Genomic DNA, 27,574 nt, shown 5'->3' with positions numbered 1-27,574 from the left:
CCAAATGATCAAGAATAAAAAAGTTACACAGCAAAACAAGTAAAAGTGTCAAACAACAACATGCAAAGTGAAATAACATCATACAAATAAAAACATGCAAAAGGCATTTCTGACTCTGTTACATTAGACTCAGAGTTTGTTCAACCTGCTTTCTGGAATAAACCCTCAGAAAAGAACTGTTTTTAGTACAATGAGGAAGTCACACACACACACACACACACACACACACACACACACACACACACACACACACACACACATGACTTCCAGTGCAGAGGAAGAAGGGAGGAACCCTGAAAGTGAAAGTATTCAGTCAGACTCCATTTTAAAGTTGCTGCCCTGCAGTTGTTCATTCAACACATTATCTCTCTCTCTCTCTCTCTCTCTCTCTCTCTCTCTCTCTCTCTCTCTCTCTCTCTCTCTCTCACCACACACACAAACCACACACACACACACGTGACTTCCAGTAAAGAAGAAGAAGGGAGGAGCAAACAGGCAGGAAGTAAAGTTGAAAGTATGCAGTCAGACTCCATTTTAAAGTCAACAGAGCAGAAGGAGGAAAACAGTCTGAGGCAGGGTGAGTGTTAATATCAGGGCTGCAAATAATGATTAATGTCATTATTGATCAATCTGCTGATTATTTTACTGATTAATTGTTTAGTTGATTAAACTGTGTCAGAAAAATATGAAATCACAGTGTTGACGTCTTCAAACGTTGTTTCCTTTGTTCTTTTCCTGGTTTCTGCGTCCTCACAGTGATGTAACGTGACACACTGCTGCAGTTAAAATAGAGAGAAGTCACAGTTAAGAACCACACAGATGTTTATCTGAAGTCTGTTGGATTTAAAGCAGAGTCAAAGTTTATCTTTGTGATGGCTGGAAAACACACATGGTTGTAGTTAAAGTCATGTAAACTAATAAGAAGCTACTAAGTTGAGAGGAAGGACTGGGTTTATTATACTGTGTATGTGTGTGTGTCTCCAGTGTTACTGGTTTACCTCTCAGACTCCAGAAGATGAAGGATTTGGAGGAAGAGGAGGACGGAGCAGAGTCTCTGATATCCAGCTGTCTGTCTATGAAGAGTGACCGGTCTAAAGATCGTCCTCCAGGCTTCAGTAATGAACCTGGACCCTCAGACACAAAGTAAGAGACTGTTTCTACTGTAAACTGACCTGAAGATGATTCAGTTTTTAATCTCATTTGATAACCTACATTACAACACTGTTCTTTCATAATTCTGTGTTTTTTAATTCAGTTACTGATGTTTTTGTTGTTTGAGCATTGACTGCATTATTTCTTCGTTTATAGCTTTCATTTTGTTTTAAGAGTGCTAGTTGCAATATTTAATGCAGGTTAAATTACAGAGGACAGATTGTTGTGTTTGTTTTCTAGACATGAACATGTTAATCTGACAGCCCAGCATCAGGCAGCAGTGCCTTTAGTTTAAAACTATAATATGTAAATATTCTGCATTAAAATGTCTAAAAACAACTAGATCTATGTTATATGTTTTGTTGAGTTGTGTACTTACATTAAACCAAATGGTTCCAACAATTTTCAAACCCAGAGAAATTTGTAATTTTAATCAAGGTAAAGGTCTGTTTCATTTGGTCGCCTGTCAATGGCGTCATACCTCCTCTACCAAAGAGTTTACACACACAAGATACATGCGTCAGCGTTGTGTTTGTCCTCTACAGTGGCATCTACCAAACAATATACACCTACAAGATAATACATAGGCGTTGTGGTACCTGCCAGAAACTGTCATAAATCGACTCCTATTCTGTCTTAAGCCACATTTTATGATAAACTTTTTAGATCTTGGTCGTTTTTAACTGTATCTTTTAACCAGATGAAGGATTTTGAAGGACCTTAAATTATCAGAGAAACAAGTTGAGCAAAAGTTAGCAGCAGCTCGGCTAACAGCCCCTCCCTGACATGCTGTGTCCGCCGTACAGCATTGGAGAAACACTAATTTTTAACGTGAAACTGCTTTATTCAGTGTTTTAACCAGTTTTAATCACCGGGTCTGTTTGTTCTGGAGAGGAGGAGACCTCTTCCGATAATTCAGCTCATGCTAAAAATCTGCTGAACGTCTGGATCTTAAGTTATTAGAGAAACAAGCTGAGAAAATGTTAGCAGCAGCTCAGCTAACAGCCCCTCCCTGATGTCCTGTGTCCACCAAACAACGTCAGCTCCCAGTAAAGACATCCTGAATGATGAACACTGGAGTTATCCTAACCCTGAGAAGCTGGTTGTTTAACAACGAAGACAACAACTCCCATGATCCCTTGCTGCTTCACACCGTCATCACACTCCATCTATTGTTATTGTTTTGATTGAGACCCCTAGTGGCTGAAATTACATGTTGTGTGTTTAACTGTTAGAAAAATAAACTGTTATATAAAAATCATTTTTTGTCATTTGGCATTTTCACAGCTCACATGTCAGACTTTGTGTTCTTAAACATGTAGATGTTTAAAAACTCTTCACGCAAATATATCCAGCTGTAGATAAAATGTTTAGAACATGAAGAAGGAGAGATGAACATAACTATTTGTTGTCATTATTGAATCATGACCCTGAGCCATGTTTCATGTTAAACCTGCTCTTTACAAGAACTAATGATATGTGTAAAACAATTGTTGTTTCCACAGACAGAGAGCAGAGTCTCTGATATCCAGCTGTCTGTCTATGAAGAGTGACTGGTCTAAAGATCGTCCTCCAGGCTTCAGTAATGAACCTGGACCCTCAGACACAAAGTAAGAGACTGTTTCTACTGTAAACTGACCTGAAGATGATTCAGTGAGACGGTTTCATTAAGGTTGTAGTGTAGATATGAAGGAAACACAGTGGAAAGAAATAATGAACTACCTTCCATTCAGCTGTAATCTAGAACAGATCTTCATGAACATGTTAACCAGAGACAGAGACAGGGCTGCTATTGCTATTTGATTTTCCAGTCTAACAATCTAAAGTAGTAGCAGGTAACCCAGGGTGATATTTACTAAGGATTTAGTAACAAGTCACATTGTGTCTCCTTATTTACTAAAGGACCGCACCGGGGTTTTGTGCAGGTAAAATGGAAGAAAATGGAGTGTTTGGTCTCCTGCAATACAGAATGTGTCTTAACGTGTTCCTGTTCAAAGACACAAAATATGGGAGGAAGTAATGGAAATGTATACAAACAGCCTGCTGCAGCTGATTTATCACTGCAGACTGACCACTGCAGCAGAGGAAACTGAGTCTGACATTTAACGTTTGGGAAAAGTCAAATGTGTAAAACTGTTGTATCACACTGACACAGAGGGAGAGAGATTATAGCAGAAACAGTGAGAGAGAGAAACACAGATGAAAAGATGCATTATGAAGATATTTAGCAGAGCTCTCTGTTCAGCACCACAACACAAGACAAAAGAACAGCAGTCTGTTATTTTTCTGTTTTGCTCAGTTGCCTCCTGCTTATTTTTCCTGACTTTTAATGTCTCATAGTAGCTTAAAGGAGCCCTGTGGAGTTTTCTTGTTAACAGACAAAAGTCATGTTTACATTGACTTACTGACCAAAACACATTGTGTGAATCCTTGTGGTCTAACAAATGTGTTGAATCCATTTCCCTCCTCATGAAACATTTGCAAAGTCGATTTTTGAAGCTAGTATTTTAAATCCTGCATTGTTTACATCCATGTTTACTAGTTTGCACTCTTCTTCTTCTCTGCCTTTGCTGGCACATTGTTGTGTCTGTCTAATTACTTCTGAACCCTTGTAATTATAGTATATATTATTTTATTTAAATTGAATGTGCTGAAGCTCAGAGCCTGAAGATCAAAAAACTGTGTAACTGTCCAAATACTGACAGTCTGGACTGTTTATGGAGGGAAAGAGCTGCATCAACTTGTGAGCTGTCGGTTGGCCACCACTAATGTCATGTGTCATAAAGAAGGGTGTTCATGTCCACAGAGGGAGGAAGAGGAGGGGTGTTTCTGTGGAGGAGCAGCTGTCCTGCTGTTCTTTGTGTCAGGACGTCCTGAAGGATCCAGTCTCTACCAGCTGTGGACACTGGTTCTGCAGACAGTGCATCACCTCATACTGGGACCAGTCTGCTTCATCAGGAGACTCCTCCTGTCCACAGTGTGGAGAAAGATCCAGAACCAGACGTGGACTGCAGACAGACAGTCAGACCAGCACTGTACAAAGTAAGACTGAAGATCTGTCTGCTGATGTCATCATCTCTGAAAACAGGACATGAATCTACCTCCTCTATCCTGCTGAAAATTAACACAGTCAGACATATTTCTTTCTAATTGTACATTTTTTTCTTCTCTTTCAGCAGAAAGTGGTCTGCAGGAGGTTTTAGATAAACATAAGATCAGTCTGAGGAGGAGATGTGAATGTGTGACTGAAGGAACTGATGAAGCAGGAAGTGAAACCCTCCTCAACAGGATCTACACTGAGCTCTACATCACAGAGGGACAGAGTGAAGACGTTAATACCCAACATGAGGTGAGGCAGCTTGAAGCAGCTTCCAAGATGGAGACCCTCCACGACACTCCAATCAGGTGTCACGACATCTTTAAAGTCTTACCTGACCAACAGAAACACATCAGACTTGTTCTGACCAACGGCGTCGCTGGCGTTGGAAAAACCTTCTCAGCGCAGAAGTTCACTCTGGACTGGGCAGAGGGCTCGAAAAACCAAGATGTCAGTCTGGTGATTCCGCTTTCGTTCAGGGAGCTGAACTTGATCAAAGATGAACAGTACAGTCTCCTCATGCTGATCCATGATTTTCATCCAACATTACAGAAGGTCACAGCAGAGAAGCTCGCTGTCTGGAAAGTTTTGTTCATCTTTGACGGCCTGGATGAAAGCAGACTTTCACTGGATTTCAACAACAGGAAGGTCGTGTCTGATGTCACACAGAAGTCATCAGTCAACGTGCTGTTGACAAACCTCATCGAGGGGAAGCTGCTTCCCTCGGCTCTCGTCTGGATAACTTCCCGACCTGCAGCAGCCAATCAGATCCCTCCTACATGTGTTGACAGGGTAACAGAAGTACGAGGCTTCACTGACGCCAAGAAGGAGGAGTACTTCAGGAGGAGATTCAGTGATGAAGATGAAGAGCTGTCCAGCAGAATCATCTCACACATCAAGACATCCAGGAGCCTCCACATCATGTGTCTCATCCCAGTCTTCTGCTGGATCACTGCTACAGTTCTGGAGCACATGTTGACTACAGACCAGAGAGGAGAGCTGCCCAAGACCCTGACTGACATGTACTCACACTTCCTGCTGGTTCAGACAAAGAGGAAGAAGCACAAGTATGAAGGTCATGAGACGAGTCCACAGGAGCTGACAGAGGCCGACAGGGAAGTTCTTCTGAAGCTGGGGAGGCTGGCATTGGAACATCTGGAGAAAGGAAACATCATGTTCTACCAAGAAGACCTGGAGCAGTGTGGTCTTGATGTCACAGAGGCCTCGGTGTTATCAGGAGTTTGTACAGAGATCTTCAAAAGAGAGAGTGTGATCTTCCAGAAAACAGTCTACTGCTTTGTTCATCTGAGCGTTCAGGAGTTTCTCGCTGCAGTCTACATGCACCACTGTTATACCAGCAGGAACACAGAGGTACTGGAGGACTTCCTGGGAAAAGACTACAGTTACTCATCTCTGGATAACTTCCTGAAGAGAGCCATGAAGAAATCTCTCAGAAGTAAAAATGGCCACCTGGACCTGTTTGTGCGCTTCCTTCATGGCCTCTCTCTGGAGTCCAACCAGAGTCTCTTAGGAGGCCTGCTGGGTCAGACAGAAAACAGTCCAGAAATCATCCAGAGAGCCACCAGCAACCTGCTGGTTCAGACAGAGAACCATCCAGAAATCATCCAGAGACCCATCAACAACCTGCTGGGTTGGACAAGGATCATCCAGAGAGCCATCAACATCCTGCTGGGTCGGCCAGAAATCATGCGGAGAGCCACCAGCAACCTGCTGGGTCAGACAGAGGACAGTCCAGAAATCATGCGGAGAGCCACCAGCAACCTGCTGGGTCAGACAGAGGACAGTCCAGAAATCATGCGGAGAGCCACCAGCAACCTGCTGGGTCAGACAGAGAACCATCCAGAAATCATGCGGAGAGCCACCAGCAACCTGCTGGGTCAGACAGAGAACCATCCAGAAATCATCCAGAGAGCCATCAACAACCTGAAGGGGATGAACAGTGAGTTTATCTCTCCTGACAGAAGCATCAACATCTTCCACTGTCTGATGGAGATGAACGACCGCTCAGTACATCAGGAGATCCAAGAGTTCCTGAAGTCAGAGAACAGATCAGAGAAGAAACTCTCTGAGATCCACTGCTCAGCTCTGGCCTACATGCTGCAGATGTCAGAGGAGGTTCTGGATGAGTTGGACCTGAAGAAGTACAACACATCACGGGAGGGACAACTGAGACTGATCCCAGCTGTGAGGAACTGCAGAAAGGCTCGGTAAGTCCAGATGTGATTATCAACATTATAAAGCTGCCATCAGTATTACAGTAAAGATTCACACATGCACACTATCAAAGTGTTAAACATGTGTTACAGCTGCTTGTTGCCAAAGTTATACATGAGTAGTGCTTCACTACAAGGAGTACCTGCAAGCACATTCACATGTGTCAAGACATCCTCATCACAAGGAAAACATATCTCTATTCACATTAATGTTTTTATTTTCATAGTGATGAGGATATCTTGACACATTGATTATGTCACTGGTCATTTTGATATAAATATCCTTCATTTCCCTCCTGTGGGTATTTGTCTGAGGAAGACCTGTAATCAGTTGAAATGTTACCAGTAAATTTTTAAATGGAGATGTGATTCCAGTGTGTGAGTTCTCCTTGTATCCCAGTTGAATAGATTTTGTATCCAGCACCTATCCCACTGAGGGTTTGTGGATGTGAACACGACGACTCTGACTTATAGTGCTTCACTTCAAATGTTCTTCAGATGTTCAAATGCTATGAGAGCAAGAACAACTTATTATTGTTGGTGTGTTTATACCTCACATTAGAAACACAGTTATTCTGTTTATTTCTAATGATTTTACAGTTTATTGTTCACTTTCTAGTTTTCTTCCTTTGGGTTTAATACAAATCCAGCAAAATATCTTCAGGTTTCAAGTTTTAGTTGAAAATGTTTAAAGAGTCATTATTTCATCACAACAGACAACAGTATTTTCCAGTGGACAGTACCTGCTGTACCTTTCTATAATGTGTCTGTTTATTTTATATACAGACACATACATGTAATATCTGTGATCTGCTGCAGCTACCAGCTTGTATGAAGCCTGAGAGGCGAAACCCAGGGCATAAAAAGTCTACAAAGCTCTTCCTGCTGATAACACTTAATTGCTGTAAGTGCACGGTGATAATTGAAGAGACTCAGTTTGAAGCTGCTCAGGTTTTATGAGCAAGACAATTTCATTTGAACTTTGTGGAGACACTCTGATACGATGGGTGCTTCTCATGACCTTATTTCATGTCTTCTCTCTCCTCGGGTGACCCGGAAATTGATCTGGAAATTGGTCTCATCATGAAGGATGTTTGAATTTGCTTATTTCTGTTTGGAGGAGAGAGGAGGCTGCCTGAAGGAGGGAGTAAACAGTACACAAGACCATCCTTCATCTTTTATCAAACTGACACAACCCTTTATTGGAAATCTGTAGTGATTAGACGCAGCAGCTGATCGGACTGATCTGATATTACATCACTAACATCTCAGTTTTATATCGAGACAAATAACAGAACCAACTCAGGTGTAAGATCACTCCCAAGTTTAGATGTTTTGTTTTCTGATTCTCAGTCTATTTAACATTTTGGATTAAAATTTTCACTGTAGGTCTGATTAATAAAGGAAGCATAAAACAACTTTCATCATTCACTAGAAAGAGCATCATTTTTGTATTCCTTCTACTAATTTACCCTGTGTCATGGATGATATAGTCAGGGAGGGAAGGTGAGTCTGCTGTCTGTCAGCAGAAAACACATTTTAATTAAATATCAGTTTCTATGAGGCTGAAAATCCCTGTGCGTCAGGTATGTTGTGAAGAGCAGAGCAGGTGGACCCAAACACAGGAGACTGCAGGCAACAAGAACTTGAAGAATAAATCTTTATCCAGAGGGATGTTCCATCAAGCTGGCTAACGGGATAGCCTGGTTTATTTCGATAAGCCTCGATAATTTAAGTGAGAGTTCGTTCCATCACCGCGGTTTATATGAGTCCCAGCTCAGTAACCACGGTAACTTAGTCAGCAGAACTAGCTGCTCCGTGGCAGGTTAACGGTCAAACTTAATTCAGCTGCGTGTCAAAGAATGTCTGACGGACGGAAACAGACTCTCAAAAGACGGTTCCGTCAAGAGTCTTTTCCCACTCACAACCCTTTTATTTAAAAGCTCAGCATTTATAATTTAAGAAATGAAAGTGTGCCAGCGTTATTTTGAAGTTATTTATTTATTCATTCACTCATTTTGTTCAAGCTGTGAAGACAAAAAGAAAATTAAATAAAGTCCAAACCATGACCTTCTGCTGTGTTTAAATGTATGCAGTATTAACTGCTTATAGTGATCACAGTTACAGTGATCAGCTGTTTATATGGATCAAAAAGCTCTGAGACAGAATCATTCATATACAACATTTATGCTGTTTAAATAAGTCACCTATAGAAATCAAGTAGTCCACCTACAGTGATCATTTTGTGTCTCTTCATACATGACAACATGTGGAAAAACATTTTAAACCACGTAAATCTATTTTTGTACTTTACTCCCATGATAAGCGGCTGCTGCTGCGTGAACACTGACATCATGACAGAGACAGAAAGTCATTTTCTCTCAATGACAAACGTCGTCTCCTCAAACCTTATGACAATAAAGGGGGGGGGGGGGGGGGGGGTTTAAGTAAATTTCACCACTATCTTCGTCTATAATAAGGAACCTGCTGCTTCAAAAATGTGCACACTGCATTTGAAACAGCTGTACTTTATTTTGAAACAGTCATTAAAATTCAGTAACTTTATATTCATGTAGGCTAATAAATATACAAATGTCAATGAGATGGTATTCTGCATGACAAATGTTACACCCGTCCCATGTAGCTATTTAGTTAGCAACTGTAACTCTAACAAGTGTTGTAGTACTATGGGCGGGGCCCTGGGTACGTTTACCTGTGGCTGGCTGTGTTAACCTGGCTGACATAAATGAAATGACCAGCTTTTAAACTTTTTAACAAGACTATGAACTAGAAATATATGGCAGTGCCTCCACAGCAGGAATGTATAGTAGGAATCACCGATTTTAAATCCCACTAAGAATTATGTTTTTAAGTACTATTCCCAACTCACACCTTAATGAAATGTAAATACGACACACACACAATACTTTAAATGCAAATAATGAATTTAGTTAATGAAAACAAATATTTAAACCAATTAATAAAAATAAACAGGTATAAAAATATTATACAAAAATTAAATGCGATTCCCTTTTTCTTTCAAACCTTTCTCAGAAGTTGTGACCTTTTTCTATCTTATCAATTTTGAAGCTCCTAACTAAAGGGCCCACACTCACACGCACACACTCACTCTGCAACCAAAATAAAATAGTGTCCTTAAAACCAAAACAAAAGGTTGCAGGCCTGAGTCGTTGCTCGGGAGCGTAGTGACCTAAAACAAATGGCCGCTTCACTTGCAAACGCAAGCTGTCAAATAAAATAGCACATGCACTGATTAATTGTTACTCACAAATCCCTGAGTTGAAACATGGGTGAAGGATGAGGAACGAGGCGATGCATGATGAGGGGAATGATTTGAACTGAGTTAGGTTACAGGCTGGCGGGCGACAACAGTCCAGACGAAGTGATAGCTGAGCGGGAGACATCTACTCTTCTAGAGAATCAAAGGAGTGTTTCCAGAGGGGTGAACTACAAAGCAAGTTCAACATATCCAGGTTTTCTTTATGTGAGCTGGCTCGACAAACCCTAAACTCACGATCAGAGATAAGTGGTATCACGACGGTGGTTATGAACTTTCTTTGTTAACTCAGGCTTTCTGCTTCAGGTTCTGTGCGCGTCCCCATGAAAGGGGGCGTTTAGCACGTCATTTGACTTTTTCTGCACAAAACAGACCAATCACGTGTCGCCTACTTCAGTCAGGAGGGACAGGTCATTATAACGGAGAGCAATGAAGAATATAAATACATTATCACAGCAAAAAGCAACTCTGTTTCTGAACATAAGGCAAGAGAGGAACGCTGGCAGAAAATTGCTGATCGTGTAAATTTGTTAATTAAAAAATCAGGTAGTTGGTGAAATGGCGGCACTTTTTATCACTGATTTAAGCCAAAACTCGGAACATAACCTGCTCTGGACCAGGTTAGGTTTGCAGCATCAGTTACCATGGTGATCTAGCCAGGTTAAAAGAGAGCCACATTTGTGACATTGAAAACCCTGGCTTTAGGCTCAACATACCTCGCTAACCCACTAATCTCGCTTCGTAGTACATCTCTCTGGTCCTCAGTCTTCTGCAGGTTGCTATTATGTCCGTTAACCATCGGTAAACTCTGCATCTACCGAAGTAATGAACATAAACAGTCTTCAACAGCGTATAGTTGAAGACTGTTTATGCTTATAGTGATATTTAACCCGGACAGATGTGATCATAAGTGGCTTCTACTGTACTTATATCCTTCTCCAGTTTCCAGTTAATTTTTAACTTTCAGTGATGCTTGTAAATGGACATTTTGTGAAAGAGAAAATGTGTCAAATAGTATGGTAATGTTGGTAAGTTGGTTCTCTTAAGTTGCCTACACCATAATTTTAATTATACATCTGATATTATCCAGTCTAGTGATAATATAACCACAGTCACTGATTTGAATGCTCATTTATTAACAAATAAAGATAAAACCATGAACAGGGACAAGCGCTGCTCTTCACTTTCACCATGCAGGCTCATCAAGCTGAATGCAGGGATTGAACCATCAACCTTCTAGTAACAAGTTCACTCCTCTAACCTTTAGGCCATCACTACCTGCCTACAGGTATGCATTTAATCTGTCATCAGTTTTGTGCCAAGTCATCTCCTTCACCTTGTTAATTGTAGCAATATTTCTCTTTTTGGTGAAAACTCCTTTATATTCTTTATATAGTTTCATCAGCAGGTTTGTTCTGCTGCTGAGAAGAACACCGCTCTAGTTTTCTCTTCTTTTTGCAACATAGTATCGTCTTCTCGACAATCGACTATTCTGGGCTGCTTATGTACTCTGTGGACGCGCACACTTCAAGCTTACTCCAGTCTGGATAGACTTAGCGTTGACTAGATACAGCTAAGCTGCGTTAGTGGAACGACTTGAGCCTCAAGTAGAAATTGACGTTAATTCTAGCCAGACTTGTGGTTATATTATCAATAGACTGGATAATATCAGATGTATATTTAAAATTATGGTGTAGGCAACTTAAGAGAACCAACTTACCAACATTACCATACTATTTGACATATTTTCTCTTTCACAAAATGTCCATTTACAAGCATCACTGAAAGTTAAAAATCAAGTTGCAGTTGGAGATAAAGAAACTGGAGAAGGATATAAATGAGTGGAAACCGCTTAGAGTGATCACGTCTGTCCGGGTCAAATATCACTATAATATCATAACCTTTTCTTTTTCTTTATTTGTCATGCAGAAAACCATCTAATTGACATATGTATATTTATTAGCCTACATGGATATAAAGTTACTGAATTTTATTGACTGTTTCATGATACAGTACAGCTGTTTCAAATGCATTGTGAGCATTTTTGAAGCAGCAGGTTCTGACTTTTGCCAATGACAAGTTTCTTATTTTCCCCGGCGGCAGAACAGGTGAAGAGAGCAGTGAATTTCACTTAAATTTCTTCCCCCCCTTTTATTGTCATAAACTTTGAGTAGACAACGTTTGTCACTGAGAGAAAATGACTTTCTGTCTCTGTCATGATGTCAGTGTTCACGCAGCAGCAGCCGCTTATCATGGGAGTAAAGTACAAAAATAGATTTACGTGGTTTAAAATGTTTTTCCACATGTTGTCATGTATGAAGAGACCCAAAATGATCACTGTAGGTGGACTACTTGATTTCTATAGGTGACTTATTTAAACAGCATAAATGTTGTATATGAATGATTCTGTCTCAGAGCTTTTTGATCCATATAAACAGCTGATCACTGTAACTGTGATCACTATAAGCAGTTAATACTGTATACATTTAAACACAGCAGAAGGTCATGGTTTGGACTTTATTTCATTTTCTTTTTGTCTTCACAGCTTGAACAAAATGAGTGAATGAATAAATAAATAACTTCAAAATAACGCTGGCACACTTTTATTTCTTAAATTATAAATGCTGAGCTTTTAAATAAAAGGGTTGTGAGTGTGAAAAGACTCTTGATGGAACCGTCTTTTGAGAGTCTGTTTCCGTCCGTCAGACATTCTTTGACACGCAGCTGAATTAAGTTTGACCGTTAACCTGCCACGGAGCAGCTAGTTCTGCTGACTAAGTTACCATGGTTACTGAGCTGGGACTCATATAAGCCGCGGTGATGGAACGAACTCTCACTTAAATTATGGAGGCTTATCGAAATAAACCAGGTTATCCCATTAGCCAGCTTGATGGAACATCCCTCTGGATTTAAATAAAACTAAACTGAAGAGGGGATGAGGTGCAGGTGGAGCAGGAGAATAGGAAAGAAGCTGATTGGCTGGTGAAGACACAGGGAGCAGGGCAGGACTAACAAGGCTGATGCAGGGCAGGTGTGGAGGGAAAGTGAGGAGGGAAAAGCAGGCTGGGGAGGAGTACATGAACACAGGAAGGAAACACCGAGCAAACAGAAAAATAAAAACCCCAAAAACACAATGAGACAGATGATGTTCCTATAAAATAAAATGCAGTAGTGTCTCAGATTACATTTTACTCATAACAATTCCTTAAACTAAACACATGCTCCTATATAACAGCAGTGAGAAAGGTGAAAGTGTCTCCTGATAGTTTGTGTGTAGGGAGATGGGCGGGAAGCTCAGGTGAGGGGAATGAGGTGATTGCAGTGCGTCCAAAAACATGTTTCCTTGATTCTTCTTCCCTCACATCTTTTCCTGCATCTCTCCCTTGTATCTTAGGTGGGAGGGACTAAGACACAAGGATATGACTCAAGCGTGCAAAGCAAGGAGACATTTAAGACAAATAAGAAGCAATCACTGTGGACTTTATAGAAGCATAAATGCAACTCCATTTTCTTTGCCTTTGTCTGCAAGATGAAACCAAAACAGAGAATCCCATTAAAAAGTCTGCAGTACAGCAGCAGAGAGAGTGAGGAGAGTTACTGAATAACTCAACTTTGATTTGAAGGGTAAATCACAACATGACACATTTACATTACTTTCATTTTCAGATGCTTTTGTCCAAAGTGACTTACATTTTTTTACATACACGTACAATTTTGGATTGAGTGTGTTGCTCAAAGACACTTGGACATGTGGACAGAAGGAGCTCAAGTTTCAAACCACCAACCTTGTGATTAATGGCCGACCAGCTCTGCCAACAGAGATAACTGAGCTATTCATCACATCTTAGTTTGTTTAGTGATTAAAATGCCTAGAATCTATATTTATTATTAAAGTGTATATTGTATGTATGTTATCTGCATTACAGACTTGTTGGATGTGGACTCTCAGAGACTCACTATGAAGTTGTGGCTTCAGCTCTGAAGTCCAACCCCTCCCATCTCAGAGAGCTGAATCTGGGCGGGAACAGTCTGTCTGTCTCAGCAGTGAAGCATCTGTCTGCTGGACTGGAGAGTCCAAACTGTAGACTGGAGACTCTGAGGTCAGTTCACTGACTGTCTGTTACTATTTTCATTTTTTACTGTACAAAGTTTAGTCTGTAGTTATAAAAGATGACTGATCCTTAAAGAAACTGTAGAAAATGTCCACTGTTAGTTGTTAAAATCAATTAATGTTCATAATTTTTGGTAAAGAGTCACATCTGTATACAGAAGATCCTCTCAACTAATATCTGTTTTAAATGGATCAAGTTTACTTGATGAAGGAGAAATATTTCTTTATAATACTCTTTAATGTGTTTTAATGAATAATGTCTGATGATTGATATTGATCCTTCAGAACACACACACACACACACACACACACACACACACAGTGACACAGAGATCAATGCAGGTGACCTCAGAGTCTTCAGTCCACACTGTAGACTGGAGACTCTGAGGTCAGACACCATTTCTTACTGTTGTGCTGAGATTAATATGATGTGACAGTTGTGGTGACACTAAACTGCAGACATAAAGCTGATATTATGCTGATCCACACTGAGGATCTTAATGGGAAAGTCTGTTTTCTTCTTCAGTGGTTTAGTCCATTGACTGTGTCAGAGCAATGTTGAGCTGCACATTTAAAACCTTTATATAACAAGAAAAATCTGCACTGGATAATTCACTCTGAACCACTGAAACTTTTTTTGTCTTTTATATTTGACAGTTTTTAACCTGCATCCTGTTGGGTTCAGGTGTTTGGAGTTTCCATCTTCTAAACTTTAGGGCTGGACAAAAAATAAATAAAATAGTTCTGATCAATTGCAATTCTTATTTGAATGATCAATTATCGATTCTTGAAATCCAGAGAAAACTTTGCATTTGCACCTTTATTCAGTGAACATGTGTACATGTGCACTGTGTTGTGTGTATGCAGTGGTTACTTATTGTAAATGGTTCAGTTAGAACTGCGTGACGTGTAAAATGTCTACTTTGTGGAAATGGAGTTATTACAATGTGCACAAAAATCTTATTTCAAGTTTAAAAGTAAGGTAGATGCTAGCTGCTATATTAGCTGCCCTGAGTCATGACAGTCCCATAGAAGGACGGCAGAAGGAAGATTGAGGTGGACGAGCCTGAAAGAGGCAGCAGGAAGAAATCAGGAAGAAAACAGAAGAAAGAAGAAGAAATTTGAAGTTACAGTGATGATAGAGAGAAAGAAAGAGAAATCCACTTGGCTGGAATAAAACTGACTGGGAACAAGGACAGATTTGGAGTTCTGTTGAACAAACATGAAGTTGTTGGAAACATGAGTTAGATGGTTAGCAGGTGTCATGTTTCCCACTTCATAGAAGAGTTCCAGTAAGTTGTTGACAGTCATTGAATGATCAGGATGAGTGACGGAGAAAGGTTTGAAACAAGACCAGGGGCCAGATGCATAAATGATACGTACGCACAAAAACCACACACACACCATTTCCCGCACATAAACTGGTATTTATAAAGACAGAATGTGCGGTGAGAATGTGAACACCTCACACATACTTTAGACCAGGCGTACACATGTTTTTCCTAAGAGATTGTTGTATCAAATTGTTGCAGAAAAATGTACCAGAGCAAAAAAACTCTTTTGAAAATAAAAAGGGAGTCAGAGGTCCAAGCAGCAAAGTGTTCTTTAATGCCGGCAAAAAAGGGGAGCAATCAGCACTTTTACAACGAACCAAATCGCTCTGAAGGTTTTTTCTTTGGGGCATTGTTTTATTGCCTTGGGTCGGCATAGGTCACACCTTATCATCCACCCTCCCTAATTTTTGACCAATTATTATGTTACTTTTATCTCCGTCACTTGTTGTTGGTCAAAACTCTTCAAAACAGGTTTTGAGCTGTTTGAGGATATGTACTGGCATATTCAATTCTACCTGATTATATCCAATTTTTATATAAGTATTGGGAATCATTTTACACCATTATTGCCAAGTTGTCTTCTGGCCTTTTATTTTTTTATAAGTTATTCTAGTCATTTTACACCCTTTTTTCTTGATCTCCTCAAGAGAGTATTTTTTTAAAAGGTGAAGACTTTAATGCAGACCCAAGCAAAGTGACATGTAATACAAACACACTCAAATTTCTCCAGTGTATGATTATGATTCTTCTACTGTGCCTCTATACGTACATTGTGATTAAATATGGTTCATGAGATTATAACTACACCAATACAAATTGTATCACACTAGCCCTTATTGCTTATAAACTTATAAAATCAATCTGCATAGCTTAATATTGTCTTTAAGCACACCAATGACTTTTAATGAAAATACACCACAAGATCTGAGGCTGATGTGATGAGGTGGAGATGAAATATAAGCTGAGAGACGGAATCTTTGATGTCATTGATGTCAGATATATTTACATATTTCCTCTTTCCTTAAAACAAATAAGCTACAAGTTTAAATTATTCCTACAAATTATGAGACATTCTCATCATAACATGAATTATTAAATAATGAATTTACAAACAGAATATCAATGAATGCAGATGCAAATAACAAATATATATTAGAAAAAGTTGCTGCCAGTAGAAATGTGTATTCAGTGTCTGAGCAGTTACAAACTGTTTGATGGATCTGTTCACAATATAACATGCAGATCTTTGTCAAACAGTTTATTTCAGGAGAAACATGCAGAGATATTTCATGTTGTCTTTTGTCATGTTGGAGAACATCACTACATCACTGTGCTGGCAGTGGTAACTGAATGCCATTATTCATTTTTTAGACAATACATCACATTTAAACTCCAGCACATGAAAAGACACTGAAGAGCTGTTAACACCTGTAGACTGACAGCTGACGTCACTTCAGATGACGCCTGAAAGGAAAGGACGTCCAAAAACATGTTTCCTTGATTCTTCTTCCCTCACATCTTTTCCTGCATCTCTCCCTTGTATCTTAGGTGGGAGGGACTCAGACACAAGGATACGACTCAAGTGAGCAAAGCAAGGAGACATTTAAGACAAATAAGATGCAATCACTGAGGACTTTATAGAAGCATAAATGCAACTCCATTTTCTTTGCCTTTGTCTGCAAGATGAAACCAAAACAGAGAATCTCATTAAAAAGTCTGCAGTACAGCAGCAGAGAGAGTGAGGAGAGTTACTGAATAACTCAACTTTGATTTGAAGGGTAAATCACAACATGACACGTTTACATTACTTTCATTTTCAGACGCTTTTGTCCAAAGTGACTTACATTTTTTTACATACACGTACAATTTTGGATTGAGTGTGTTGCTCAAAGACACTTGGACATGTGGACAGAAGGAGCTCAAGTTTCAAACCACCAACCTTGTGATTAATGGCCGACCAGCTCTGCCAACAGAGATCACTGAGCTATTCATCACATCTTAGTTTGTTTGGTGATCAAAATGCCTAGAATCTATATTTATTATTAAAGTGTATATTGTATGTATGTTATCTGCATTACAGACTTGTTGGATGTGGACTCTCAGAGACTCACTGTGAAGTTGTGGCTTCAGCTCTGAAGTCCAACCCCTCCCATCTCAGAGAGCTGGACATGACTGACAACAGGCTGTCTGTCTCAGCAGTGAAGCATCTGTCTGCTGGACTGGAGAGTCCAAACTGTAGACTGGAGACTCTGAGGTCAGTTCACTGACTGTCTGTTACTATTGTTGATCTTAATGTTTAACAACTGAACATAATTTATGTACATACATAACTTACATCCATGAAGTTATTTTTTTCCCCATATTTTCATTTTTTACTGTACAAAGTTTAGTCTGTAGTTATAAAAGATGACTGATTCTTAAAGAAACTGTAGAAAATGTCCACTGTTTGTTGTTAAAGTCATGTAATGTTTATAATTTTTGGTAAAGAGTCACATCTGTATACAGAAGATCCTCTCAACTAGTATTTGTTTTAAATGGATCAAGTTTCCTTGATGAAGGAGAAATATTTCTTTATTATGTTCTTTAATGTGTTTTAATGAATAATGTCTGATCATTGATATTGATCCTTCAGAACACACACACACACACTCACACACACACACAAACACACACATGCACACACACAGGGACACAGAGATCAATGCAGGTGACCTCAGAGTCTTCAGTCCACACTGTAGACTGGAGACTCTGGGGTCAGACACCATTTCTTACTGCTGTGCTGAGATTAATATGATATGACAGTTGTGGTGACACTAAACTGCAGACATAAAGCTGATATTATGCTGATCCACACTGAGGACCTTAATGGGAAAGTCTATTTTCTTCTTCAGTGGTTTAGTCCATTGACTGTGTCAGAGCAATGTTGAGCTGCACATTTAAAACATTCATATAACAAGAAAAATCTGCACTGGATAATTCACTCTGAACCACTGAAACTTTTGTTGTCTTTTATAGTTGACAGTTTTTAACCTGCATCCTGTTGGGTTCAGGTGTTTGGAGTTTCCGTCTTCTAAACTTTAGAGCTGGACAAAAAATAAATAAAATAGTTGTGATTGATTGCAATTCTTATTTGATCAATAATCAGTTCTCTAAATCCAGAGAAAACTTTGCATTTGCACCTTTAGTCAGTGAACATGTGTACATGTGCACTGTGTTGTGTGTATACAGTGATTACTTATTGTAAATGGTTCAGTTAGAACTGCGTGACGTGTAAAATGTCTACTTTGTGGAAATCAAGTTATTACAATGTGCACAAAAATCTTATTTCCAGTTTAAAAGTAAGGTAGATGCTAGCTGCTATATTAGCTGCCCTGAGTCATGACAGTCCCATAGAAGGACGGCAGAAGGAAGATTGAGGTGGACGAGCTTGAAAGAGGCAGCGAGAAGAAATCAGGAAGAAAACAAAAGAAAGATGAAGAAATTTGAAGTTACAGTGTTAGAGCCATTTGTATCTAAGACTGTGTTAAGGTCATTCCCTGGTTGCCACAGTGGGTGGCGTATTGGACAGCAGCATATGGAAATGCATATGTAGAAGAAGAGGCAATTACTCCTCAGGTGTGCTGCTTACCGGGAGAAGCACACAGTTTTTTGACCGCTGTTTAGAGGCTAATCTTTAAGCCTTTTTGTTTGTTTTCATGCAAGTTATAGATATAAGTGTATGCATAGCAAATGCTTTATTGGTGCACAGTGATAAATAAACACATCTTAAGCGCAAGTCCGAAGATGTTTGATTTAGTACATGGAGCCGCCGCATAACGACGCGTCAATTACATGTCTTGGTAGCAGCCCCTCACTGTGGCTTAGGTTTTTTTTGTTTTGTCGAAATCAAGTCACGACAGTGATGATAGAGAGAAAGAAAGAGAAATCCATGTGAACACCTCACGCATACTTTAGACCAGGCGTACACATGTTTTTCCTAAGAGATCTGAGGCTGATGTGATGAGGTGGAGATGAAATATAAGCTGAGAGACGGAATCTTTTAGTAAAACATTGTTTGTTTAGGTTGATAACCAGCTGCACTGATTGTGTGTGTTTTTGAGTTCTTTTGGGGTGTTTACACAGATATTTGTAAAATGTCAATCAAAGGCATATTTATTAAGTTAACATTGATTAATTATTTTTGTGTTTAATTTTGTCATTCCTTTAATTTCCATAGGAGCCAACATTTTATTTTTCTCTTATTATTCTTTTTATTTTATCCTTAGTTGTGGCACACCTTGTAAAGTCGGTTTAGATATGAGCTTCAAACTTCAACATTGATTCCATTTCTGAGATATTACTGCTGACGATGGTTTACAGTCCATGTGATGAATTAATGATACGGATGGTATAAAGAGCTGCACAGCCGTGTGTAATGGTGGCGCGTAATGACAGCTATTCTGGCTGTTGGAGAAACTCGCCGGTGCAACACAATTTAGTGAAACTGCACTTCTTCTTTCCCGTTTGTTTCATTGACAGCTGTACAGACTGATGAGGCAGGTGACCAATTGATATGAAAACGGCTGGTTCAGGGTGTGTCTTCATCCATTTATGGTTCATTGTGGGAGTGGAAATGAGGCTCGTGCACATGTGCCCAGTTCCTCAACGACTGAGATGTATAAATCAGAACCATGCATACGCACGGCTTTATAAATCTGATGAAAAGAATGCGTCTGCATGTTTGTGGCTTTATACGTACACACAGTTTTAGTCATGAATCTACAGAGTTTTATGCATCTGGCCCCTGGTGTGTTGCATTTTGAATGAGAAATCCTGCCTGACAAAGTATTCTTAGATCATATCAGTTACCCAGTAAGGCTGTTTGTTCCCAAACCCATTCAGTGCAGACGTTGTTGGAAATGTGGACACAGCTGGCTTGTGTGTAGACATGATTTGAGGATATGTGGTTAATGTGGAGATGAGACATGCAGCAGCAGAAACTGTGAAAAAGAACCCCAGTGTAATCAGTGTGGGGGGAGACATGAGGCAAGCAGACTGTCCAAAGAGAAAGAAAGAGATGGAAGTCATGAGGATCAGGTCCAAGAGAAGGCTGAGCCATGAGGAAGCAGCTAGGAATGAAAAGATTCAAGAAGTGAAGGAGAACTAATCAGGTAGGAAGCATGATGAATATTGTTTTTGTGAGGACAAGATGAAGTTCTGAGCACCTCTGTCCATGGTGATTAACTGTGCCGCTGAGGCAGAAAGGAAATCTGAGAGAATAGAGATTATTACTGGAGAGGAAGTGCAGAGGCTGCTGAGAGGCTTTCAGACTCTCTCAGAGCCTCGACTGAGAAGTTATATTAGAGAATGGGATGAGGGTGGGAATATATATATTAGTTTTATTTTATATATAATCATTTAGATTAAATAGGAGAACTGAGTCTTATTTTCAATCCAGTAGAAGGCAGTAATGTAACTGACAGTCCATGTGTTGCATTATGGGATAGCATTTATGTTGTGTAAATGTGCATAATGATGAAACTCTTGCAAGTGATGCAGGTCTTTTATTATTTTTGCTCAACTGTTTTGCACATGTAGGCCTAAAATTATAGCTGTATCATGTTTGAGTCTTTTTGCATTTTTACTTGTGTTTGGCTGCACAACATGAGTTTGTATAGATGGAGTCACTGGTGGAGCTGCAGAGTTTAAGAGGTGAAGTCACTACGTCTTTATTGAAGTAGCAGCATGTCATTAATATTAATGAGAGCTCTTTTTCACTGTTTGTATTTGACAGTTTTTAACCTGCATCCTGTTGGGTTCAGCTGTTTGGAGTTTCCATTTTATAAACTTCTACATTCTATCAATCAATCAATCAATCAATCAATCAAACTTTATTTATATAGCACCTTTCAAACAAATAAAATGCAATTCAAAGTGCTGCACAAGCGACTGACAAAACGTAGGATGTTAAAAATGGATTTAGAGACTAATGAACACCAAAGCAATTAAAAAAGCTAAAAAGGTTCAATAAATAAGACAACAATAAAAAATGGGTAGTTAAGATAATAAAATATAAATAATAAAAGATAATACAAGCAATAAAAATAACAAAAAAGTTGTCAAATACTACACATTATAAATAGATTATTAAAATAGTAAAATGTTAATAAAACATTAAATAAAATAAAATAATTTATAATGATCATCAGTAAAATGTTGATAAAACAAAATAGAATAAAATAAATCATGATGACAATTAAAATAAGTATAAATAATAAAACCTTAAAATGATAAAACACTACATAAAAGCCAGACTAAACAGATGGTTTTTAGTTTATGTTTAAAAATATGTATATTTTCAGCTCCTCTCAGATCCTTTGAAGGCTGTTCCAGCAGCTTCTAAACCTTCTTCACATCTGAACAGATTATGAAACATTGAATGATTTAAAAAAGGAACTTTGTTTTCTAAAGTGACATCATTTATTCTTTATTCAGATTGTGTGGCTGCAATTTGTCAAAGATCAGCTGTGATTCTCTGGCCTCAGCTCTGAAGTCCAACCCCTCATCCCATCTGAGAGAGCTGGATCTGAGAGGAAACAACCTGCGGAGCGAAGACGTGAAGCTGCTGTCTGATCTTCAGGAGAGTCCAGACTGTAGACTGGAGACTCTGAGGTCAGTAGAGAGTTGGAGTCAGTCCGTGCTGGTTTCAGCAGTATTGTATTAAACACAGTTAGTATCAAAGCAAAGATCCAGTATTTCCTGGTGAACCTTCAACCTTCTCAGTAGCTGCTTTCCTCAGTGAAGCTGTGAGAGGAGAATGGTGACAGGCTTCAGGATTGGACAGAAAGACAGAGAGAGAGAGAACAGCCAGCCAATCAGATCAGCCAGAAGCTTGTTGTGATCATGTGTTTGAGTTGATGTTAAGACGACTGTTGTTGTTGTGTTGATGTCTGCAGGAAATAAAGCTGGATTACAGCTGACAGCCTTACAAGATGTATAGAGACAGTGGTCCTCATCATCAAACTGTCCTACCATCAAATCTGATCTGAAAGTGTTTGTTCTCTCATTTCGACACTAAAGAATTGATCAGTTCACCTTTGTCAGAGCTCTAAGATCAGTCTTACTGCAGCCTGCAAATCACTGGCTCTGATTTCACACAAGCATCATTACGTTTAGTAACCATGTGGTCTTTATACAGACCAGAACCTCTGCTGAAGTCCAGGAATCACAGCAGCTGTTTAGCTGAGAGCTCTGACTGATTGTCATGTGATGATTTAACAGCAGGAAAGATCTTCAAATCCCACAGAGACTCTGTAGCTTTCAACTTTTCTAACAGTTGACATGTATCAACAGTAAATCCATCAGTAAACTGATGACTGAATGTCTCTGTTTCTGCAGTAATGATGTGTTCATGACTCTCAGCACTTTATTTCCTCTGTGTACTTGAGTGAAATCTGCAGAGTAAACAGACTTGATAGCAAAAGTCTGTGCAGGTGTGTGAGCTTGGAGCTCAGTGTGTTCACTCCAACACGTTAACATGAGAGCTGAAAGGAAGCAGGCTACGCTGCACAGCTGTTCCACTTCTGGTCTGAACAGGACTGAAGTCCCTGCTGCTCTTTATACTGGATGTGCTGCATCACTGACTGACAGCTGATGAAGTGAGTCTCACTAAACACTGATTTATGACCTCTGTTGTTTCTTCTTCTCTCATCAGATGGAATTGGTGATCTCTGTCAGAGTGTGAGTGAACATCCAGGAGTGTGTGTTGAGAGAGGATCAGCTGGATCCTGATGATCCATCTGGACCGAAGTCTGAATCTGGATTTTGTCATCTTCACTTAAGTCTCTTAACTGACTACAAACTGAACAGTTATCTCTGGATTTTGTTGAATCAGCACTTTACAGATGTGTTATACATGAGCTGTTTGATGCAGAAAAGATTAAAAACAGGTGTTATAAGTCAGACTCTGACCCTGGGCCCATATTTATCAAGCGTCTCAGAATCACACCGAGAGTTAACGAGGACTAAAACTAATTAATGAAGCAGAAGAGAATTTACTGTGACTGTCAGCAGGAGAAGGATTACTCCTGGGAGAGAGTGAGACATCGCTGTTTTACCACAGTCAGAGCAGCAAAGTAGAAATAATGATGACGTGTTGTAGTTTTCTCACAGTCTCAGCTGGAAATATGAAACAGTGGTAATTTGGTATATTATGTGTATAGGCAGGTAACCAGGCAGGTAACTTACCAAGGTTATGGAACAAAACTATGATGCCAAAATTCATTATAAGATGATATTTACAAAGTGTAAAGAAAGCCTGAGAAATAAATGTAGCCTATATGTTAATGAAGATAACAGGTAATTAGACTGAGCTGTGTGAAATGATCTTGGTTCAGCCACATGGTTTCACAGCCTGTAATAGTGCTGCATCTTGCACATATTGCACAGACACATGTTGCAAACCCTCTCCATGAAGAACATCTTCTCTTCCACTGTCCAATTCCTCTTTCAACTACACCCCAAGTTAACTTGTGTTCTCTACATGAAGGTAAATACAGCGTAACAATAGAAACATATATTGTTCAGGTGCATCCTCCTCTCTCAAATATCAGGCTGTAGCTCTGCTGTTATTTGAAGGAGCCTCAATAAAAGATAAGCCTATCAAATATTTGAGCTGTTGTAATGAAGTTGAGATATCCTTCATTATGCAGCTGACATGATTGTGTGTAAATCAAAGTTTTAGTGGGCTGTAACTGAGGACCCTCGTCATGCTCATTATCTTTACGACGTGCATTAAGCCAGATCAAAGTGTGATTCATGACTTCCATCATTGTCGCTTCTGACAGAATCGTCACTGTTGCACAGCTGCATTTTCCCCGTTACCATAAAGTGTAACATTGTGAGGACGTTCTGTATTTATTTAAATGATGTTCTGTAGAAACATCATGTGTTCTCCTCTGCATCACACACAAAGTCAGTCTCACTAATGATTCTGTTTTAGTCCAAACAATCTTTTAATAAGCTCAGTGTCATCAAGCGTTCCCAAAACATCTCTCCTCTCAGGGAATATCTCTGCCTGAACTCCATCTCCTGCAGCTCCTAAATATTGGCAGACATAGGAATCATTTACCAAGTTTGGAAAGTTGATAAAAGGCTTTTTCTCCTAAAAGTAGAAGCAGAGATGCGTCACTCTGATCATTTTTGGCCAGTTAGGAGTGATTTCCTGCTCTGAGACGCTTGATAAATACAGGCCCAGATGTGACAGATGTGACAGATTGGATGTCCACAAATTTCATTCAGTTAAATTGTGAAAGAATTTATCATTGGTCCAGAAAACCTGCATGCAGGTCAAATCATATCTTGGTTCTGTGGTGAAAAACTTTGTATTTTTTGATTCCAGTCTAAGTTTTGATGATCATATCAGCAGCTCGTCCAGTCCTGTTTTCACCATTAAAACATATTCAAATAATATCTATAAAACCAGCACAGAACACTGCTGCTGTCAGACTTTGAACTAAAAGCAGGAAAAGAGATCATATTACTCCATTTCTATCATCACTTCACTGGTTACCTGTTTGTTTTAGGATTGATTGTAAAGATTTGATTGATTACTTTTAAAGGCTCTTCATGGCTCCAGATGACATTTCAGAGTTGCTCTGTGTGTAAATATTAAAGGTATCTAGCTTTTATATGCAAACATATGATGTCACAATGAATAGTTTATATCTCATAACAATATTTAACAAGTCATTTGCATCAGGCTGTAAGTAAACACTGGTCAACCAGTCAGGTGGCTTTAACAATAACTATATAATTTAAACTTGTAGGTGAGATCATGTGATCCAGCTGTGTGATCCAGCTCTATCCAATCACATCCTTTACATCTTGTTTTCTACATTAGTGCAGCATCTTGCATGTATTGTACAACACTGCACACAGTGATAATGATGCAAACGGACTGTGGACACAACTTCATCAAAAACATGAAATGTATCTTCTCCACTGTCCAACTCATCTCCAGCTAAACCTCCTGTTGACTTATGTGTCCTTACAGCTCTTTGAAATATATCTCTGCCATCAGCAGTTTAACACTAATGAATCATTAAATCAATAAAGTCAGGATTTGCATGAATGCAGCTTGTTTTTCTATAAGTTGACACTGAGTGGTGGGAAATGAATTAGTGCTGATTATCAGCACAGATAAATATGGGTCCTGGTCTTTGCTGTCAGGGCTCTGGATCAACCTGTTTGAGGAGCTCAGTCTGATAAGTCATTATCTTCCTTTAAATCACTTCTTCAAACTCATTTTATCCACTGATCTACTGATAATTTTTGTTTTATATGCTGTACATCTTTACTTTTATAGACTTGTGAAGGGAGGGTGGTGGGATGATGATGGTGGGAAACAAAGACCAAATTCTAATAAACATCTGTGGAAATAAATGAACTTGTGTGTGTTTATCTTGTGTCAAGCCTCAGTTTCATGTATAACATCTATTTTTATTGTAGTTATTTTTTCTGTCCTTGTATATAAATGAGCCATTATTCATATTCATATTGATTTCTTCAAAGTTTCCAGGAAAGAATTGTCTGTGTAATTTGGTCTATTTATAGATTTCATTTCCACCTGAGTTCATATTTATTCATCAGTCATTTATTATTGGAAACTTTATTCTCATATGTTGAATTGTATGTTTTTCTGTATATGAGACATGTTTGCAACAAGGAAACAGCGCCACCAAGTGACAATACAAGAAAACAGCAATCCATACAGACGTAAACCTGCAGTGTGGAACTTCTGTCTCCCCTATCTGGCAGTGAGAGTAAATAGTAGTTACCTGAATGTAACTCCAGTTAAGTACTGTTACAGCTGTAAAATGGTGGATACATTTTTCTGAGCATCACAACCCACAAAACGACTTGTTTCACTATTTGGTGCTCATGCTCTATGGTCCTTCAGCTCTGGCAAACCAATCATCAATGGTTGACGTAAAATGCATCACTACTGGTGAACCAGCGCGGGAAACTCGCCACCAGATTAAAAACTCTGTATACTGTGAAGTATATATATGTATACAGAGAGATTTATCTGGCAGTGATAGGTTTAATCAGCAATGTGTGAACTTGTTTGGCTTGAATGTAGCGGACATTCATTTATAAGTAAAAGTTCTGCATTATAGGTTTAAGATGCACAACAAGGAGAAATAAATACATGAAAAAAGACATTTTAAAAAATGTGAGGAGAGGAGAATAAATCTAGTTAGAAATGTTCCTATTAATCATTTTGTCCATGAAATTTCAAAAAATAGAGAAAAATTAAAATTTAGGGAAATTGGTTTTACTTAACAAACACAATAAAAGAAACACACACACTAAGAAGAGAAAAGCAATCCAAGACATAGTCCACACATGACACACATCCTTCATAAATACACTAAACTACTACACAGCAGCGTCCAGCAGTGCTCCTGGAGTACAAAGATTCAATGTGAGAGAAGACACAATGCAGCCCAGAAATATACACAATACCATACTTTCCACTGTGCAGCACTGACTACAGTACTGCTGTGAGTACCAGGAGTGTTTATGTGCTGCTGTGTGTTATAGAGAGCGATGGCTGATGGGATAAAGGAATTCCTCGCTCTGTTACTGTTGCAGCTGGAGGCCTGAAGACGTGGGCCTGATGGGAGGGGCTGAAGCTCACTGAACAGGGTGTTGTGGGTGAAGCAGCAGGTTTTCAGTCTTTGAGTGTAGAGATGGGAGGTTCGACTCTTTTTACTGACTCGACAGTCAGTTGCCCAGAGCCTGGAGAATCCCCCACTGCTGAACAAACACTCGTCTACTGATTACAGCCGACAACTCGGCCCTGACTGGTACAAATAAATAAACCCCATGAAATATTTCTCTTGGAGAATGTTGGTGATTTGAATAGAGGTGATAGTCAATATATTACACTCTTGAATTTCTTGATTGATCAATCAGAATTGAGTCATAGTAAACTACTAAAAAAGGACAAATTAAAATTGATGGACGGTTATTGACTGTGGCGTTGAGCTTGTGGGTGAGTGAATGATTCATGCAGCCCAAGTTAGACCTTCATCTCTGGGCTTGGAGAGCGAGTACTGAGCTGAAACAAGCACCAAAGCGGTTGCTTTTCTCACACGGCTGGTTAATACAGTAATTAACGTGATACATCTCCACAAATACAGTTAATATAAGAGTTGCACAATAGTGACACATTGTCTCGCCTCGTCTTCACAGTTCACACCAGCTAGTTAGCAGGTAGGAGGGGCGAGTCAGTGAATGAGACCCTGGAGATGAGGACTCGTCCTTCCCGAGTCAGTAAGAAGAGTCATTCGTTTCAAATGA

At 39.3% G+C, this 27,574-nt stretch overlaps 1 protein-coding gene across 1 annotated transcript; it reads left to right on the top strand.

Annotated features, from left to right (window-relative positions):
- The first annotated feature begins 1,075 nt into the window (after positions 1–1,075).
- Positions 1,076–25,291, top strand: LOC122985202 (protein NLRC3-like). The gene is made up of 9 exons (XM_044355679.1): positions 1,076–1,143; positions 2,658–2,762; positions 3,959–4,194; positions 4,329–5,884; positions 6,194–6,477; positions 13,708–13,881; positions 17,307–17,480; positions 21,701–21,877; positions 22,920–25,291. The coding sequence occupies exons 1-9, from the start codon at positions 1,076–1,078 to the stop codon at positions 22,930–22,932; spliced, it is 2,787 nt and encodes a 928-aa protein (XP_044211614.1). The 3' UTR covers positions 22,933–25,291.
- The last annotated feature ends 2,283 nt before the right edge of the window (positions 25,292–27,574 follow it).

This window comes from Thunnus albacares, chromosome 7, assembly GCF_914725855.1.
Source record: "Thunnus albacares chromosome 7, fThuAlb1.1, whole genome shotgun sequence".
NCBI classification, from domain to species: Eukaryota; Metazoa; Chordata; class Actinopteri; order Scombriformes; family Scombridae; genus Thunnus; species Thunnus albacares.
Note: the sequence above shows the minus strand (reverse complement) of the source record. Positions and strands in the feature narration are given on the sequence as shown.

Bases quoted from the DNA above. Each gene is read 5' to 3' on its own strand.
- LOC122985202 (XM_044355679.1), top strand. From the start codon at position 1,076: ATGAAGAGTGACCGGTCTAAAGATCGTCCTCCAGGCTTCAGTAATGAA. The intron at 4,195-4,328 runs GTAAGACTGAAG...CTTCTCTTTCAG, and splicing joins TCAGACCAGCACTGTACAAA to CAGAAAGTGGTCTGCAGGAG. The intron at 6,478-13,707 runs GTAAGTCCAGAT...TCTGCATTACAG, and splicing joins AGGAACTGCAGAAAGGCTCG to ACTTGTTGGATGTGGACTCT.